This window comes from Terrapene carolina, unplaced genomic scaffold (genome assembly GCF_002925995.2).
Source record: "Terrapene carolina triunguis isolate 2854851 unplaced genomic scaffold, T_m_triunguis-2.0 Scaffold62, whole genome shotgun sequence".
Taxonomy (NCBI): Eukaryota; Metazoa; Chordata; order Testudines; family Emydidae; genus Terrapene; species Terrapene triunguis.
Genome location: NW_020664413.1, coordinates 9,176,309 through 9,191,848, shown reverse-complemented (window position 1 = coordinate 9,191,848; position 15,540 = coordinate 9,176,309). Strand labels below are relative to the sequence as shown.

Genomic DNA, 15,540 nt, shown 5'->3' with positions numbered 1-15,540 from the left:
CCATTCTGCCTCACTTCTGCACTCTAATGCATTCATACTAATCAAAAGATTATAGGAAGCCTCGCTGGAAAAATTCTCTAGTTTACTTTCACCTTACAGGAAAACCTTAATACTCAATTGCTTAGCTAAAAGCTTTAGTTTATTTGCCTAAGACAAATAAGAGGTTCAGCATTTCCCTAATTACAGTACTAATAGTTGAGTGTCTCATTCCAAGAGAGCTGTAAAACATGCGTCCAGACCAGAGTGCATATGAAAAAGGAAGAGACAGTTCTTTTTGCATCCTGTCTGCTACAGACCTGTGTTCAAAAGCAAGACACTAAGCCAATCAAAGTCAGAGAGCTCTCTGCTCCAGGCACTAAATTTGAAATGAAATGCAAAATTATTTACAAGCAACAGCTTGTCATCAAGGCCGAAAAACAAAACCCAAAATCCATAAAAGCGATGTTATTTGGTGACAGACATTTCCAAAGAAAAGATATTTCAAATTCCTGATTGGACAGAGTATTTTCAGGAACTTTTTCAATTGTCAGGTTAGATAGAAATTGCTGTAGCCATGGGAATGAAATCCTGTAATACATTGTTTGGGACCCTATAGTTACAGAAAACTATACTGACATTTACTCTATAGTTGTAAAAAGTCATGTACACCTATAAATGAACGAGTTACCCCACTCCACATGTAACCTCTCAACAGAGTGTGATTCTTAGTCTCACTCTAGTGGTTAGACGACATATAGAGATTTGTAAGTCCACTCCCACCTCCAAAATAAAACAGGCTTGCTCCTTTAGCTCAAGCAGTAGAGGCTCTTCGAGAGGTCCACAGTTCAATCCCTGGAGTCAGCGATGTTGATACAAGTATACTGCTTGAGCTAAACGAATACACGTTCTAGCTACTAGAGGGGACAGATAGCTGCACTGTGTTAATGGGGTTACACATACTGAAATTCAGCTTCATGCAATTCCACAGAAGTCATGAATGGGATGAATTTAACACATGGACTGAAAAGGGTCTGTTCACAATCCATATAATTATTTTTCTTTTAAGGGGGGGGGGAGGGGGAGAGGATGATTGAAGTTCTCACAACATTATACCAGAACTAGTAAGAGGTTTTTCAAAAATCTGCACAGGTTAGGGATTGCCAAATTTGTCTAGCATGCAAGAAAGAGAGGCTGAAACTATGCACTTTTTATTTGTCTAGGAAACCAAAAATCAATAAGACTACACTATGGAATCACTGTCTGAGAAAATCTGAGTTTAAAACTCAAAGCCATTTCCAAAATGTCACTAACACCAGGCTGCATCATAAACTGGTAAACTTTATTTAAAAGCACTTGTATTGATTTACTGATAGTTTGGAAGCAAACTTATGATGTCTTTTCCAGACGGAGAAGCTGTACAGCCAATTTCAGTGAATTTTTATGGCAGAGTTATACACCCGTTGAAAACATGGATTCAGGAAACAATGGCTTTAACGACAGTCACCAACACAGAATTTGTTGTGCTGGTGTCATTGCAGTTCCCTTAAAGGGGAAGCCCCTTGCACTGCACATATCCATTGCTACCTAGCACAATTTGCTCTGCAGCTATCAATGTGTGTTATTCATTCGTTCTTCTACCACACCAATCATTGTGATACCCAAGTGCCTGTCCATTTTAGATCATAAATCCACTGGGGCAGGTGCCAGGTACTGAAGCATGCCAAGTACGCTGATCGCCCCCACCAAATAAATCATTGTCATCTTCTCAGAATTAAGATAAATGTTGCAGCCACAAGAAACCAAGGTTCGGTCTGAAAGTATTGAGTTATACATGAATATAGCAATTGCATATCAGTCTAAGTATAGGCGCCAACTTTCCCCGGCGCCGGTGGGTGCTCGCGCCCCCCTGCCCCTGGCCCGGCCCCGACTCCACCCTTTCCCTGCCCCGCCCCCATACCAACCCCTTCCCCAAAGTCCCTGCCCCAACTCCCCCCCTCCCTACCCCTATTGGACCCCTTCCCCAAATCTCTGCCCGGCGTCTTCCCCTCGCATGCCACGTACCCCCTCCTCTCCCCTCCCTCCCAGCTGCAGGAAACAGCTGTTTCGCAGCACAAGTGCTAGGAGCTAGGGGGGAAAAGCAGGCATGCGGTGCGCTCAGGGGAGGAGGCGGAGGTGAGCTGGGTGGTGGGGATGGGGAGCTGCCGGTGGGTGTTGAGCACCCGATTTTTCCCCGTGGGTGCTCCAGCCCCAGAGCACCCACAGAGTCGGCACCTATGAGTCTAAGGCTGTGCATCAATATTGGTAGGTTACAGCTGGTGTCTGCAAGCTCATCGCCTTGTCATAAGAGTTTGAGGGACATGGCACTTGCAAATTGATAAGAATTCATCAGGTTTGTGTTCTCTGAATCTCTCAAGTTTAAATTAATAAATTGAGACCATCCTCAGACATAAGAAAAAATGTCTAGTGTAGACAAGGCCCCTTAAGATCTCTCACCCAAACCGAGCAGCAACAATGGGACGACGAGTACTAATGCAGACACGGTGCCGCCGGCACTGGCCTGGGTTTCAACCATGAGCTCAACTAGCTCTGTTCCAGGCATGGTTCAGTCAATACAAGGGTTAAAACACTAGCAGCTGGTCTGGAGATGCACCAGCAGGCAATTAAGAAACAAGTGGTTGTCAAGAGATCTTTAGGGAATCAAGGCCCAACTCCCACTGAAACTGGTGCAGTAAGAACTGGTCACCTATCTCCCTGAGGTTCATTTGAAAATCCACAGCAAAGAAGTCTAGTGTAGAGAAGGCTGACTTGCAAATCCACTGCTACCTTATCTGGATACCAAGATGGGATTCAGGGATAGACTTACACCAGACTTTTTGTCCAAGTCTGTGTAGAAGGGGTTACAAGCCAGCCAGCACTGTATTAAATGCTTTAGTCATTGTTCAAATCCAGGACACAGAAGAGGATGAGCTCATACTAAAAAGAAGGGGCCAGGAAAAGTGACAGACTCCTGCAGGCAGGAAGTCTGACTTTATTGGTCTCAGGAAGCACTATGCACGTGGATGGAGCATTAGAAATAAGAAACAAATGAAGCCAACCTGCCATTTGATCAAAGAAACCTAAAAATTCAAAACTATTCATGAAAAGCCCAGCAAGACTGGCAGCTTCATGTGGGAATGGACTTCTGGAATCCTTGAGAGTAGAGGGAATATTAAAGCGACATGCCCGCTGTTTAAGAAGTGCCTTGGCTCTAAAGATATCAGGAAAGAGTGAAGTCAAGCCAACAATTTTCTAAGATCACAAGCTCTCTGGCCAGGGATTGTCTTTTTGTTCTGTGTTTGTACAGGGCTTAGCAAAAAAGAGTTAGGCTCTTAGGCTCTATGATAATACAAACAACAGTTGTGGCACTGTGCACATCAGCAGTAGGAAAATTTGGTGGAGGCCTTCAAGGAAAGGCACTATGACATGAAGATGTCTCAAGGCCACCTGCCTTTAGGATTCTGGGTGGAGAAGAGCCCTGAGGTGGCAGATCTCAGTTCCACTCTGGTTTACCCATGCCCTGTCTCCAGGATCTGGATTTATTTCTATAAATACTGTCATTCTACCTAGAGTCTTACACTGCCCTCATCATAATAGTATCTGAGCTGGAGCGTGTAAAAGGTCCTGTAATTGCTTACAGTACTCAGAACAAGATATGTGTTGTTCTTATTTGAATATACAGAATTATAAGATCATGAGATTCAGCTGCAGGGTTTTACTCTGTCCCTGACCACCATATCAAGATATATATTTAAGTCTTTCCATTTAGCTTACTCTTTCCTTTTGAGCTTTTCCATTATCTCTAAACTAGTGATTCCTACAAGTTGTTAGAAGAATCCGCTGTTAAACAGCAAGTTTGTCTCAACCTACTGCCCCACTATAATAAGAGTTGTTGCTCAAGTGACAATTGGGTTTTCAGGAACTCCTAAAATCCACTCTCACTGGCCCCATGGGCAGGTATATAAGTAATTGTCTGTAAGTCACCTTCAGGACAAATGAACTTTTGAAGAACTTTTTTGTTATTCCTTATGTTAACTCCAAAATCATCGGCAGTTTAAAGAGAGGTAAGAGTGTATTCAAGCTTGTATAAGGCTACTAAGCTGGTTTTGCAACAACAAAAGATAATGCTATTTAAACAATTCTCAGAATGCTTTTTTCATATTTAAACCCGGTTATCCATGTGGCGTATGACTCAAAAAAAGCACCACTATGACTGGGTGTGTGGTTTAACTTATACAACTAGCCCCATAACAGCTCACAAAAGCATCAGGGCATTTCACACAATTACACTGAACACACTGTAATCTTCAAACTTGGAAGTCAACTTTTGTGCTGAACAATGCAAATGAACAAGGCACATTTACTACCCAATAGTGGAACACAGCTTTGCTTCATATGGTGTATGTCAAAGAGTTACCACTGTTAGGAGAAAATTCTCCTAAATTTGTAATAATGTGGGCCCTGGCTTCCAGTATTAGGCATGTGAAAGTCTACGCATGCATTTGCACACATTTAACTTATGCATTCATGACTAAGACTACGTTTTAGTCATGGGTATTTTTAGTAAATGTCATGGACAGGTCATGGGCACTAAACAAAAATTCACGGCCTGTGACCTGTCCATGACTTATACCAGGAGTGGAAAAACTTTTTGGCCCGAGGGCCACATCGGGGTTGCAAAATTGTATGGAGGGCCGGGTAAGGAAGGTTGTGCCTCCCCAAACAGCCTGGCCCCCGCCCCATCTGCCCCCTCCCACTTCCCGCCCCGTGACTGCCCCCCTCAGAACCTCTGACCCATCCAACCCCTCCTGCTCCTTGTCGCCTGATGCCCCCTCCCAGGACCCCCCACCCCTAACCACCACCCCCCCGGAATCCCACCCCCGTGCTCCCTGTCCCCTGACTGTCCCGACTCCTATCCACACCCCTGCCCCCTGACAGGCCCCCCAGGACTCCCACGCTTATCCAACCCCCGCTGCTCCCAGTCCCCTGATCTGCCCCTGCCCCGAATCTCCGCCCCATCCAACCGCTCTCTGTCCCCTGACTGCCCCTCAGGACCCCCTGCCCCTTATCCAACCCCTCCGCTCCCTTATCATGCCGCTCAGAGCAGCGGGCGCTCACAGCCCCGCCGCCCTGCCGGAGCCAGCCATGGCACCACGCTGCCCAGCAGGAGCTCGCAGCCCCACCACCCAGAGTGCTGACAGCGCGGCGAGCTGAGGCTGCGGGGGTGGGGGGACAGCAGGGGAGGGGCCGGGGGCTAGCCTCCCCAGCCAGGAGCTCAAGGGCACAGCAGGACGGTCCTGCAGGCCGGATGTGGCCCACCTCTGTCTTATACTATATAACCTTGACTAAATCTTGGGGGGGGGGGCAGGAGCAGGGTGCAGCCCGGGAGGCACCACGGGTGCTGGGGGCAGCAACAGCGCACTGCCCGGGACCCCCGATTGTGCTGGGGGCACAGGTGGTGGCGGGCGGCCCGGGACCCCTGTTGGTGCTGGGGGGGGGACAGTTAGTCGGGCTGGCAGACTCCCTACCTGGCTCTGCACCACCCAGAGCCCTCACCCCCCTCCCGCATCCCATCCTTCAGCCCTGAGCCCCATCCCCCACCCAATCTCCTGCTGCTGGGGGGGAGGGGGACATGCGGTGGCCCAAGACTGCCCCAGCAGTGGCTGGTGCGGCTGACCCTCAGGCGGCCCCCGGGCCAGCCACACCGGCCGCTGCAGACATCACGGAGGTCCCAGAAAGTCACGGAATCCATGACTTCCGTGACAAACTCACAGCCTTAGTCATAATCAAACATATCTATGTGACTTCGGTGTTTGCACAGGCACATAGCCAAAATGGCACCTAACTGGCCAAGTGTATGTACAAATATCTGATTTCTACGTGGACAATGGGTATTTGCATGCATAAAACAGGTGTGTGCTACTGCATATACCTACCTTTGAAAGTCTCACCCATGGCAATGTGTATTTTTTGGGACCATGAAAGTAATTTGGGTTCTAATACAAGTACCAGGAGGTCCTAGCGTCCTGCCATGAAATCATGGTCTTCCTGTATGTAATGACTTCTCCAGACTCCCCTAACTCAACTGATGACAACACCAACTCTCCTGCAACTCGTCTTTGAAAGGGACTCCCCACCTTAGCACAGTCACCCTCTCAAGTGTCCTCATTTTGGCACAGCAGCATTTAGTCACTTTAAATAAGAATATTAAGTCATCCTGTGTGTATGAAATAGACTTTGCCTGACAAAAAAATCCATTTTACACGATTCTCCTAATCAGCGTTTAGAAGGACATCAAGACTGCCCTGAAATTCCACAACAGTTATGGAGATTATAGACTTTAAATAACTTATCTGATTTCTTTACAAGAGGAGCAACACAAATTCCAGGCAGGACAACCCAAAAAAGGTCTTTCACTTGCCAGGGTGAGATGGGAAAGAGCAGGTAATCCTTATAGTCAGACTGGCTTTGCCCATCCTTTTCCTACCAATTCCTATAGCAAATCCCGTGGCAGTGCTTTATGCTGTATTTGCAACTTTCTTTAAAAGTTAGTTCTCTCCTGGATCTTCCACTACTTTTAAATAGTCACATACTGCCAAAACTGAAAAGGATTTTCCCCCTCCGTCTAGACAAACTGAAATATTCACTCATGACTATTGTTTTCCCTCCTCTCATACACGTTTTTGATTTTATTTTTTTTAAATGCAATTGCTAGCACATCTGAAATAAGCTGTGCCAGGTACATGTATGAAGACATTATAATCATGAATCAGAGACTTCTTTTACAACAAGATTTAACAGAAACCACAGCATGGTGAAAGCTACTGTAACGTATACTGTATTATTATACATGTTTTATAATAATCACCAAAATCTAAAGGGTAAACCCATATATTAAGAATTCACAAAAACATCTACAATTAATTTTCCTGGTCTTTTTTTTTTTTTAATTTCTTTGATATCCAAACAACTTATGTAGACCTACTCAAAAGTGACTAGTGATTTTAGGTGTCCAATGAGAAACACCTCAAAGAGAGCTGATTTTCAGATAGCAGGCAGGCAGCACTATCCGAACACTAGGTCCCTTTAGATTGTCTCATGTTGGGCATGTGAAAACTTGCATCACCCATATTAAGTAGTCACTCTGGAAAATGTAGACCCCTTTGTTTAAGAGAAAAAAAATTGTTAATAGGCTTTTTATCTTCCTAGCTCATCATGTAAACTGCTTTTGACCTTGTGCAACAATTGCTTTCTTTCCACCCACGCACACACCTTTTCGTTACCACTATCTACATGCAGGATGGCGCTGCCTTGATCACTGAGCCATTTGTAACAAATGTCTTGTGAGACAGAAAGTGATAAGTCGGACAGTCCCCCATTTTTGTTTATGATTAATATCTAAAATAGCTGAAGAAACATTTTAATCAAATCAGATCAGAAACAATGGGGTTCCCCTCTGTTACACGAAGGTATTTAGAACTCTGTATTCTGAATGCTTCAAGAAAACTGCTGCGTTCTTCATATTTGGAACAAAGAAAGGATAACATTTTGGCCTCAGATTTTAGTGGTCATAAATAAATCTCCAGTTTATTAATGTACAAAATAAAAATATAAACAGCATCTATGGTATCCGTCGGGCCAGTAACATGACCTTTTCTTAACCACTGTGGTACTGACAATGTATATAAAAAAAAAAGGAAGAAGTCTCAACTAATGTGGAGTTAGGCTTGCAAATCCCATCTGACTTTTCTACTTGTTTATGTTCATTTTTCTTGAAAGGTACAAGCCATTGCCCTTTACTGATCCAAATTATAAAGAGAATAATTAATCCTTACCTCTAGCCTTTTAAGGAACAACGCACAGCCAAAAAGCACGGATGCATTTTCAGTTACGATGCATAGTAACTAAAAGGACAAACGTCATTTCTTCCTTCCTCCAACAGAAGAAGTGACACAGGGATCACATCATGGTATTTATGTTCTACCCTAAAGTTAGGGTATGTCTACACTGCAATTAGAGGTGTGACTGCAGCACCGGTTACCATTCCCATGCTACCTCAGCTAAAAACAGCAGTGACGCTACAGCAGCGCAGGTTTTAGGGTAGACCGTACAAGGCTGACAGGGACCCTGAGTACATATTGCATTGCTAGCATTGTGTTTTCACTGCTAGATTAGATATCCTACCCATGCTGCAGTCACACCTCAAACTGCAGTGTAGACATACCCTTAAAATAAGGAACACTATAAACAATGCATTAAAGGTAACATGGTATTTGCAGAATTCACATTCTAAGTCAAGAGGATAGTGAAAAATACCATGGTGATGTCAAAATGTGACTAGTGCCTATTGTTGTGCACAGTACTTAAACTACAGGCATAATATATAGTTTGTCCTAACAGTTGTTTCAAGCTCTGTGTAACCCATTAATTATACTGAATATCACTGGTTTTAAAATGCTTAGTGAAGGAAAACCTGCACAACTATTTACTAATTAACAAATGATTGTAATATGGTCAATTACCAATGCTGACAAAGAATTTTCTCCTTGTTATGAATGTAAAGTTCAATTTCTCATCAAGTCCAGCACAGGTGCAACATATTATTTTATTGACATTCTGTTTAGTATTTGTCCCAGATATCAATTCATGAATGAACACATTTGTGTAATTTTTAAAATTAAGGGCATGAGAAAAAGAGTGTGTGCCATATTATCCCTTGCTAGACAGTAGTTTTGAGGAAGTGTAAAGAGATACAATATAATTTATTCGATATGTGAGACCAAAGAAAGAAATCGCACTCCACTAATGGGATTTGGGGGGGATGAACTCTAATAATACTTAGCACTTACAGAATGCTTTACATTGTCAAAGCATTGCACAAACATTACCTACTCAATCCCCATAACACCCCTGCCATGCTGGTAAGGAGTATTATCTTAATTTAACAGCAGGAGTAACAGTCACAGAGAGGTTAAATGATTTGACTATGGCCAGACGGAGGCAGTGTCAGAGCCATGATGAGAACTGAGAAATATATAGATCATGGGGGCATGATCACACTATGCTGCATCTTTAAGTAAAAGAAATCTCTTACCGATCCAGAGCAGGTATTAAAGTCATATCAACACAACCAAAGATAGCACATTGCATTAAAGCTGCCAAAATTGAGATTAGCTCTGTCATCTTTGTTTTGCAGGTGCACATATCGCACTGTCCCTCCGTTCACACTACCAGTTCTGCCCCCATGAGCTACCAGGACATTGAAATTTACAGCTCCATGCTAGTTTCAGTGGCCTGTTGTGTCATAATATTGCAACTGACTGCCAGAGTCCTTACAAGCCTAGCCCTACCCCAAAAAAGCATAAGCAAAAAAGAAACAAAAATCTTGCAACTGAGAATAATAGCTCGTATACTGAGTTTTTCATCCATAGCCCTCAAACCACTTTATAAAAGGAGGTCAATATCATTACGCCCCATTTTACAGATGGAGAAACTGAGTCACGGAGAAGTAAAAGGAGTAGCTCAAGGTCACACAACTGGCCAGCGGCAGCCCCAGGAACAGAAAGGGTCTCCCGAGTCCCAGTCTAGTCCTCCAATCACAAGACATTTGCTAATTACCCCAACTCAATCACTTGCTTTTACTTCTTCACAAACATCTAAAGGTCATATATGTAAACCATAAGCTCCTCTGGACAGGACTTTGTAAAGTTGAGCACTCACTTTTGACGCTACAGGTGAAAACCTGGTCTCACTGAAGTCAGTGGGAGTTTTCCCATGGACTTCAATGGAAACAGGATCTCACTCTATGTAAGTATCATCAAGCGTACGCCTGTGAACCAAAACCAATTCAGGAGTCGAGCTTTGGTTCTGGAGGGATATCTGAGATTTTACCCAGGGGATAGCTTTTTGAAATAAACATTTTGAGGTGGGGTAGGGACAAAATGGACACATGCACATATCTGTATTTAGGAGGGGATCTAAAGTGGAGGACTTGGCAGTCCGCAGTGTCCCTCTGACACCCACAAGAGTACTTGCCACACCAACTCAGACACTATAGTCTACTCTAATAGGCTCAGAAATGGTCTGGGAACCAGGAGCTCCTGAATTCTAATCCTGACCCTGTCATCTATGTGTAGAATGTCTTCAGGAAAGTTAAACTGTCTGAGCTCAGTTTCCCTATCAGTAAAATGGTGCCAACAGTTCAGTCACGTACCTCCAAGGGATGTTGTGAGGGATAGTCAATATTTGCAAAGTACTCCAGAGATGTGGAATGCTGTAGAAGCGGTAATTATCCTGCCTCTGGCAATGGTCTATACCTTATGCACCATAAGGTGCACTTTCCACCGTATCGGTTGTGCAATATTGTGCACTGAAGGAAGATGCCTTCCTGACTCCTACAACCACCAGTTTTTGCCCTGAGGTATAAGGTTTAATCAACCATTTGATATACTGAAAAGGGAAGTATCTTAAAAAGGTATACCACAGCACTATGTGGTTGCACACAACTTGATTATCATATTACTTGGACAGCCGTAAGGAAAACTTTACAACTAACACAGATTATTGCAATAACTTTCCTGATATAAAGCAACAGAGGGTCCTGTGGCACCTTTAAGACTAACAGAAGTATTGGGAGCATAAGCTTTCGTGGGTAAGAACCTCACTTCTTCAGATGCAAGTCTGAAGAAGTGAGGTTCTTACCCACGAAAGCTTATGCTCCCAATACTTCTGTTAGTCTTAAAGGTGCCACAGGACCCTCTGTTGCTTTTTACAGATTCAGACTAACACAGCTACCCCTCTGATACTTTCCTGATATAATTCACTGCATTAAGAATAATCATTTGCTTTTTAGTGCTTTTCTTTAGAGGATCATAAACTGCTTTACAAAGGTATGTGAACCATCTCCATTTTACAGATGGAAAACCTGAGGGTACGTCTATACTTACTTCCTGGTCCGGATGTAAGCAATCGATCTTCTGGGATCGACTTATCGCGTCTTGTCTAGACGCAATAAATCGATCCCGGAAGTGCTTGCCGTCGACACCGGTACTTCAGCTCGGCGAGAGGAGTACGCGGCATCGACGGGGGAGCCTGCCTGCAGCGTCTGGACCCGCGGTAAGTTCGAACTAAGGTACTTCGAATTCAGCTACGTTATTAATGTAGCTGAATTTGCGTACCTTAGTTCGAAGTGGGGGGTTAGTGTGGACCAGGCCTGAGACGGAAAGAGGTTAAAATCTAGATTTTCAAAAGTAACCTCTAATTTGGGGCACCTAACTCAGATTTTTAGAAGTGCCAAGTACCCCACAATGCCAGTTGACATCAAAGAGAGAGCTGCAGGTGCTCAGCACTTCTGGAAAAATCTCTGAAGTCCACACCCAAAAATTGAGGTTACTTACGAAAATCAAGACCTTCGTTACCAGTCCAAGGTAACAGAGTAAGTCAGGGCTGGAAATGGTCTCCTGATTCCTTATTCTCTGCTCTAACTACTAGTTAACACTATCTTCACTAAAATCAAGACTAAGACCCAGATCCTACAAAGTCTCACGCATATGTTTAATTTATGGTAAATTAGTGAGTGCATAAAGTTAATCACAGACTTTGCTGTACCAAGACCATAGGCTAATTTATTTTATTTTTTTATCTTGAAGTAAAATTTCAAGAGGACACACACCTTCAAGCTCAAGATAACAAAAACTGGAAGAAAGAATTTAAATTACTTGTACACACTGATGGGTAAAGCATCAGCACAATCAACAGCTCAATTAAGACATCTGCTCATTATAATGGCGCCATGTAATTTCACTTAGAATACCACATTCACTTTTGCTCATCTTATCTCAAAAAGGACATGACTGTAATAAAAAAGATCCAGAGAAAGGCAACAAGAATTTTAGAGTCAGAGAGTTCTATACAAAGAGAGATTTAAAAGATTTAAGATTATTTCATCTGGAAAAGAGAAGAGGAATTATGACAGATGTCTACATATAGAAAGGGAATGGTATAATGATCTCCAATCTGATAAGATAAGAAAAAAAGGGAAATAAATAAAAATTCTTGTATTTATTTTAAAAGACCTAGGATCAACCTCATCACTGGTGTAACTCCACTGGCATAATCTTGGTCCAAATTGTATAATCAATCTGGGACTTTCACTGCCACAGCTATTATTGAGACAAACGCTTCACATACTAAAGAGGAGCCTGATACAAAACCTTGAATCAAGACATCTTCAAATTTTAGGAAGAGTTTGGCTCCACAGTTCAGCTTCACTTCAATTAGACGCTTACACAGCTTCAAATGCTAGTGACCTCTGTGCTTCAGGTACATGCAACCAGCTGTGCAGAATGTGTAGTTCTTTTCCGTCATTCTTTGAACCAACGGATATCTAGGCCACTGTCAGAAGCAAGAGATTAGTCTAGATGGGCCAATAGTTCTGTCCTAGAACGGCAACTCCAACATTATGTTTTAATTTCCAATGCAATGGGGGCAATCCCCACATCATAAAAATTCTAGCAATTCTGCCACTTGCTTCATATAGTTGTATTTCTGCCGTGTATTTTGGATTGTGTGTGCATGAGAAAATAAACACAGTTTATCATTAATTATTAACTTTTTTGTAAAGAGAAGGGAAAGAAATATATTTCCACTAAATCAGTTCAATAAAAGAGTGAATGCAAATATTCACGTTAACCAATCTTTTTACATATTATACTAAACTTTCAAAGAATCAGTTTTAAAAGCATCTTTTTGCAGGCCTATGAGTCTAAGGTACGAAACAGCATTATTTTGCCATTCTCTTTCGTATAATTTAAATGTAATGTGCCTAGATATTCCTGGATGTGCTGTCATACAATTTTTCACTCAGTACCCAGTTAAAGTTTAAGATTTCCACATTGTTTTGGATATCTGTAACCTGAGTACACACATACAAACGTATCATGGAAAAAGCTATAGAATGTAACTATATAGACATCTTTAATAAATCCATTTTCAGTGGTAACGTTCATTTTTGATAGAAATTTATGATTTAAAAGAGGCAACGTCACCAAATCAGATCTCCTTAAAAGGAATTTCAACAGAATAAGCCACACTTCATCATGCAGGAACTTTTGTTTCTAATTAGTTACTATGTGAACTGATCAACCGAAAAACAGAAATGAATCTAATATGTAATATTGATCACAGAAATATTTCCTTCACCATTAATAATAGCATCTCTCATATTTTATAAAGTTATAAAGAAATACATATAGATTATTTCATCGGCAGAATGGAAATGTTTTTAGAAGGTGGGGAGTGTACATTAGGTGATGAAAAAAATAGGTGAAAGGAAACAAAACAAAACAAAAGAAGAAAATCACCCTGTTTTGAAAATAAAGCCCCAAAAGGAAAAATGGAGAAACAATTCAAAGTTCACCTCAGCAACTGGCAAAGTCAGAAGGGGCCAAGTCCCCCAGAGTAAAGCCATGTGAGACACAAAATGTCAAAGCTAATTGCCTCAAAGTCAGCAGTCTCCTCAGGGGAATTTTTTCTACATGGAATACCCTACAGTGTTGCAATATTTACATATTCTCTAGTTATTTTATATTTACGTGACATATACAAACATACCTATAGAATCTAAAGGATATTCTTTAAAAATGCATTTACTTAGCACAAAGTTAAACCCATTTTGCAGCAGGTTTGAAATGCCAATGCCTCCTCCAGCTAATAGCATGTTTACCCTGAGTGTTGGATGTCCCTGCAGCATTATAGCCTTATGTTATAAAACATTTCAAAGGATCCCCTCAGGACTACACACCTTTAAAACCTGAAAGGATCATTAAATATAAATATATTTGTATAGACTGTTCTATAATGATGATATAATATTCAGGGGGCCAGCCTTAGATGCATCCAATGTGATATTGCAATATTTTAGTATATCCATCCCAAGTGCAAAAAAGTGCTGCTGATTGAAAGAGGCTTTGGTATTTCAAACCTGCTGCTCTATATACTCATTTACATTTTACCCAAAGCTTAATCCAACTCTGCCCCTCTTGCAGCAGGCTTGAAATACCCCAGCCCTTTCCCATCAGCAACACTTTCTGCACTTGGATGCCCTGAACTATTGCAACACCCCACAGGATGCATGTCAGAGGGCCACCCTAGAGTGTTACATAACCCTCCCAGACCAGTCTCTACACAACATGCCCTAGGAAATCTGAAAGGGGTCATCGGTGGGCGGGGGCGGCAGGGTCCATGCATGTGTATGGTTTTTTTGCAGGAGGCTGGAAATGCCAGCGCCCGCACCTTGGCAGCGGGGGACTGCAAGCCCAGCCGCGGCTGCCCCAGAAGGAGCCGCTCGGGACTCGCCCGCAGGCTCCCGGAGAAGTTCAACTTCAGCTGCCAGAACTGCCCCGGCAACTTGCTGCTGCCGCGGCGGCTCCCCGCAGCCACTTTGACAGCGAGCGCGGTGCACGCCCCGGCTCCCCACTGCACCCCCGCGCCGCGCGCCAGCCCCCCCCCGGGCACCACCCCGCGCGTGCCCGTGCCCAGGGGAGCCCCCCCCAGCCCGCCCGGCACGTACCAGGAGTCCGAGCAGCAGCAGCATTCTCCCCGCCGAGCGCTCAGGGCCAGCTCACCCCCCGCTCCCGCTGCTGCCGGCGGCGGCTGCCACGTCGGGCTAAGCATGCGCAATCCGTGGGGAATCCTGCGAGAGGGGCGGAGGGAAGGGGGGCCAGAGGCATGCCGGGGGTTGTAGTTTTGCCCTGGCCCTGGCGGCGAGGCGCGTGGGACGGGCGCGGAGCAGATGGCGAAGGGGAAAGAGACGAGCAGGAGCAGCAGCAACTCTCCTCTCCTCCCCAGTGCAGTGACGTGACCCTTAGTGCCTGGGTGCACGTGCACAGTCAGAGGGGCCCCGTGCTGTCCCCCAGACCCACTGCAGCAGGGGTGACCCCCCCAGGACTGGCCAGGTCCCCCCCACACCGTCCCCACCCAGGCAAAACACAGGCCGCTCATGCTGGAGATCAGGCGTGTTGCCATCCCCGGGGGGTCTGAGCCCATCTCAGCTGAGGCTCTGCTCAGAGGTGGGCCCATGGGGTTGTACAGCCAACCCCACATGAGTCAGACACCCCCGCCCGCCCCGCTGCAAGAGGTTAGTCTAGACAATTGATCAGATTGCGGTGGCTGGTCTGGTCTGATTTTTGAACTCCCCCTGCCCACATGTGTGTGAGACAGAGAGGGAGAGAGAATCAGTGCTGCCAAGGCCCCCGAATGGAGTGAGTACGGTGATTTTGGCCTCCGTTGCGGGAGCTCTCGGGGCCTGGCTGCCTGATGGCACGGGGCTTCCAGCTTCTCCCCAACATGCTGATTAATTAATTCCACGTCATGCCCCCCCCCCAGCTCCACTCCTGCCCAGCAAGTGATTCTGCCACAAATCAATTCTGCCCCGTGCCCCTACATCTGCTTGTGCCCCAGCGTCCCCTCTGCCCCTCCTGCAGCTCCACAGGTTCTTTGCCATCCCCCTTCCCAAGCCAGGTGCTG

The 15,540-nt window shown here is 44.4% G+C and overlaps 1 protein-coding gene across 1 annotated transcript in view; it reads right to left on the bottom strand.

Moving 5' to 3' along the window:
- The window catches only part of PDIA5 (protein disulfide isomerase family A member 5), a 121,594-nt gene extending 106,903 nt beyond the window's left edge, over window positions 1-14,691 (bottom strand). The window contains exon 1 of the mRNA XM_024205723.2: window positions 14,585-14,691. Coding sequence (XP_024061491.1) covers window positions 14,585-14,608 — 24 coding nt within the window. The 5' untranslated portion in view covers window positions 14,609-14,691. The remainder of the gene's footprint in view (window positions 1-14,584) is intronic.
- Between the last annotated feature and the right edge of the window lie 849 nt (window positions 14,692-15,540).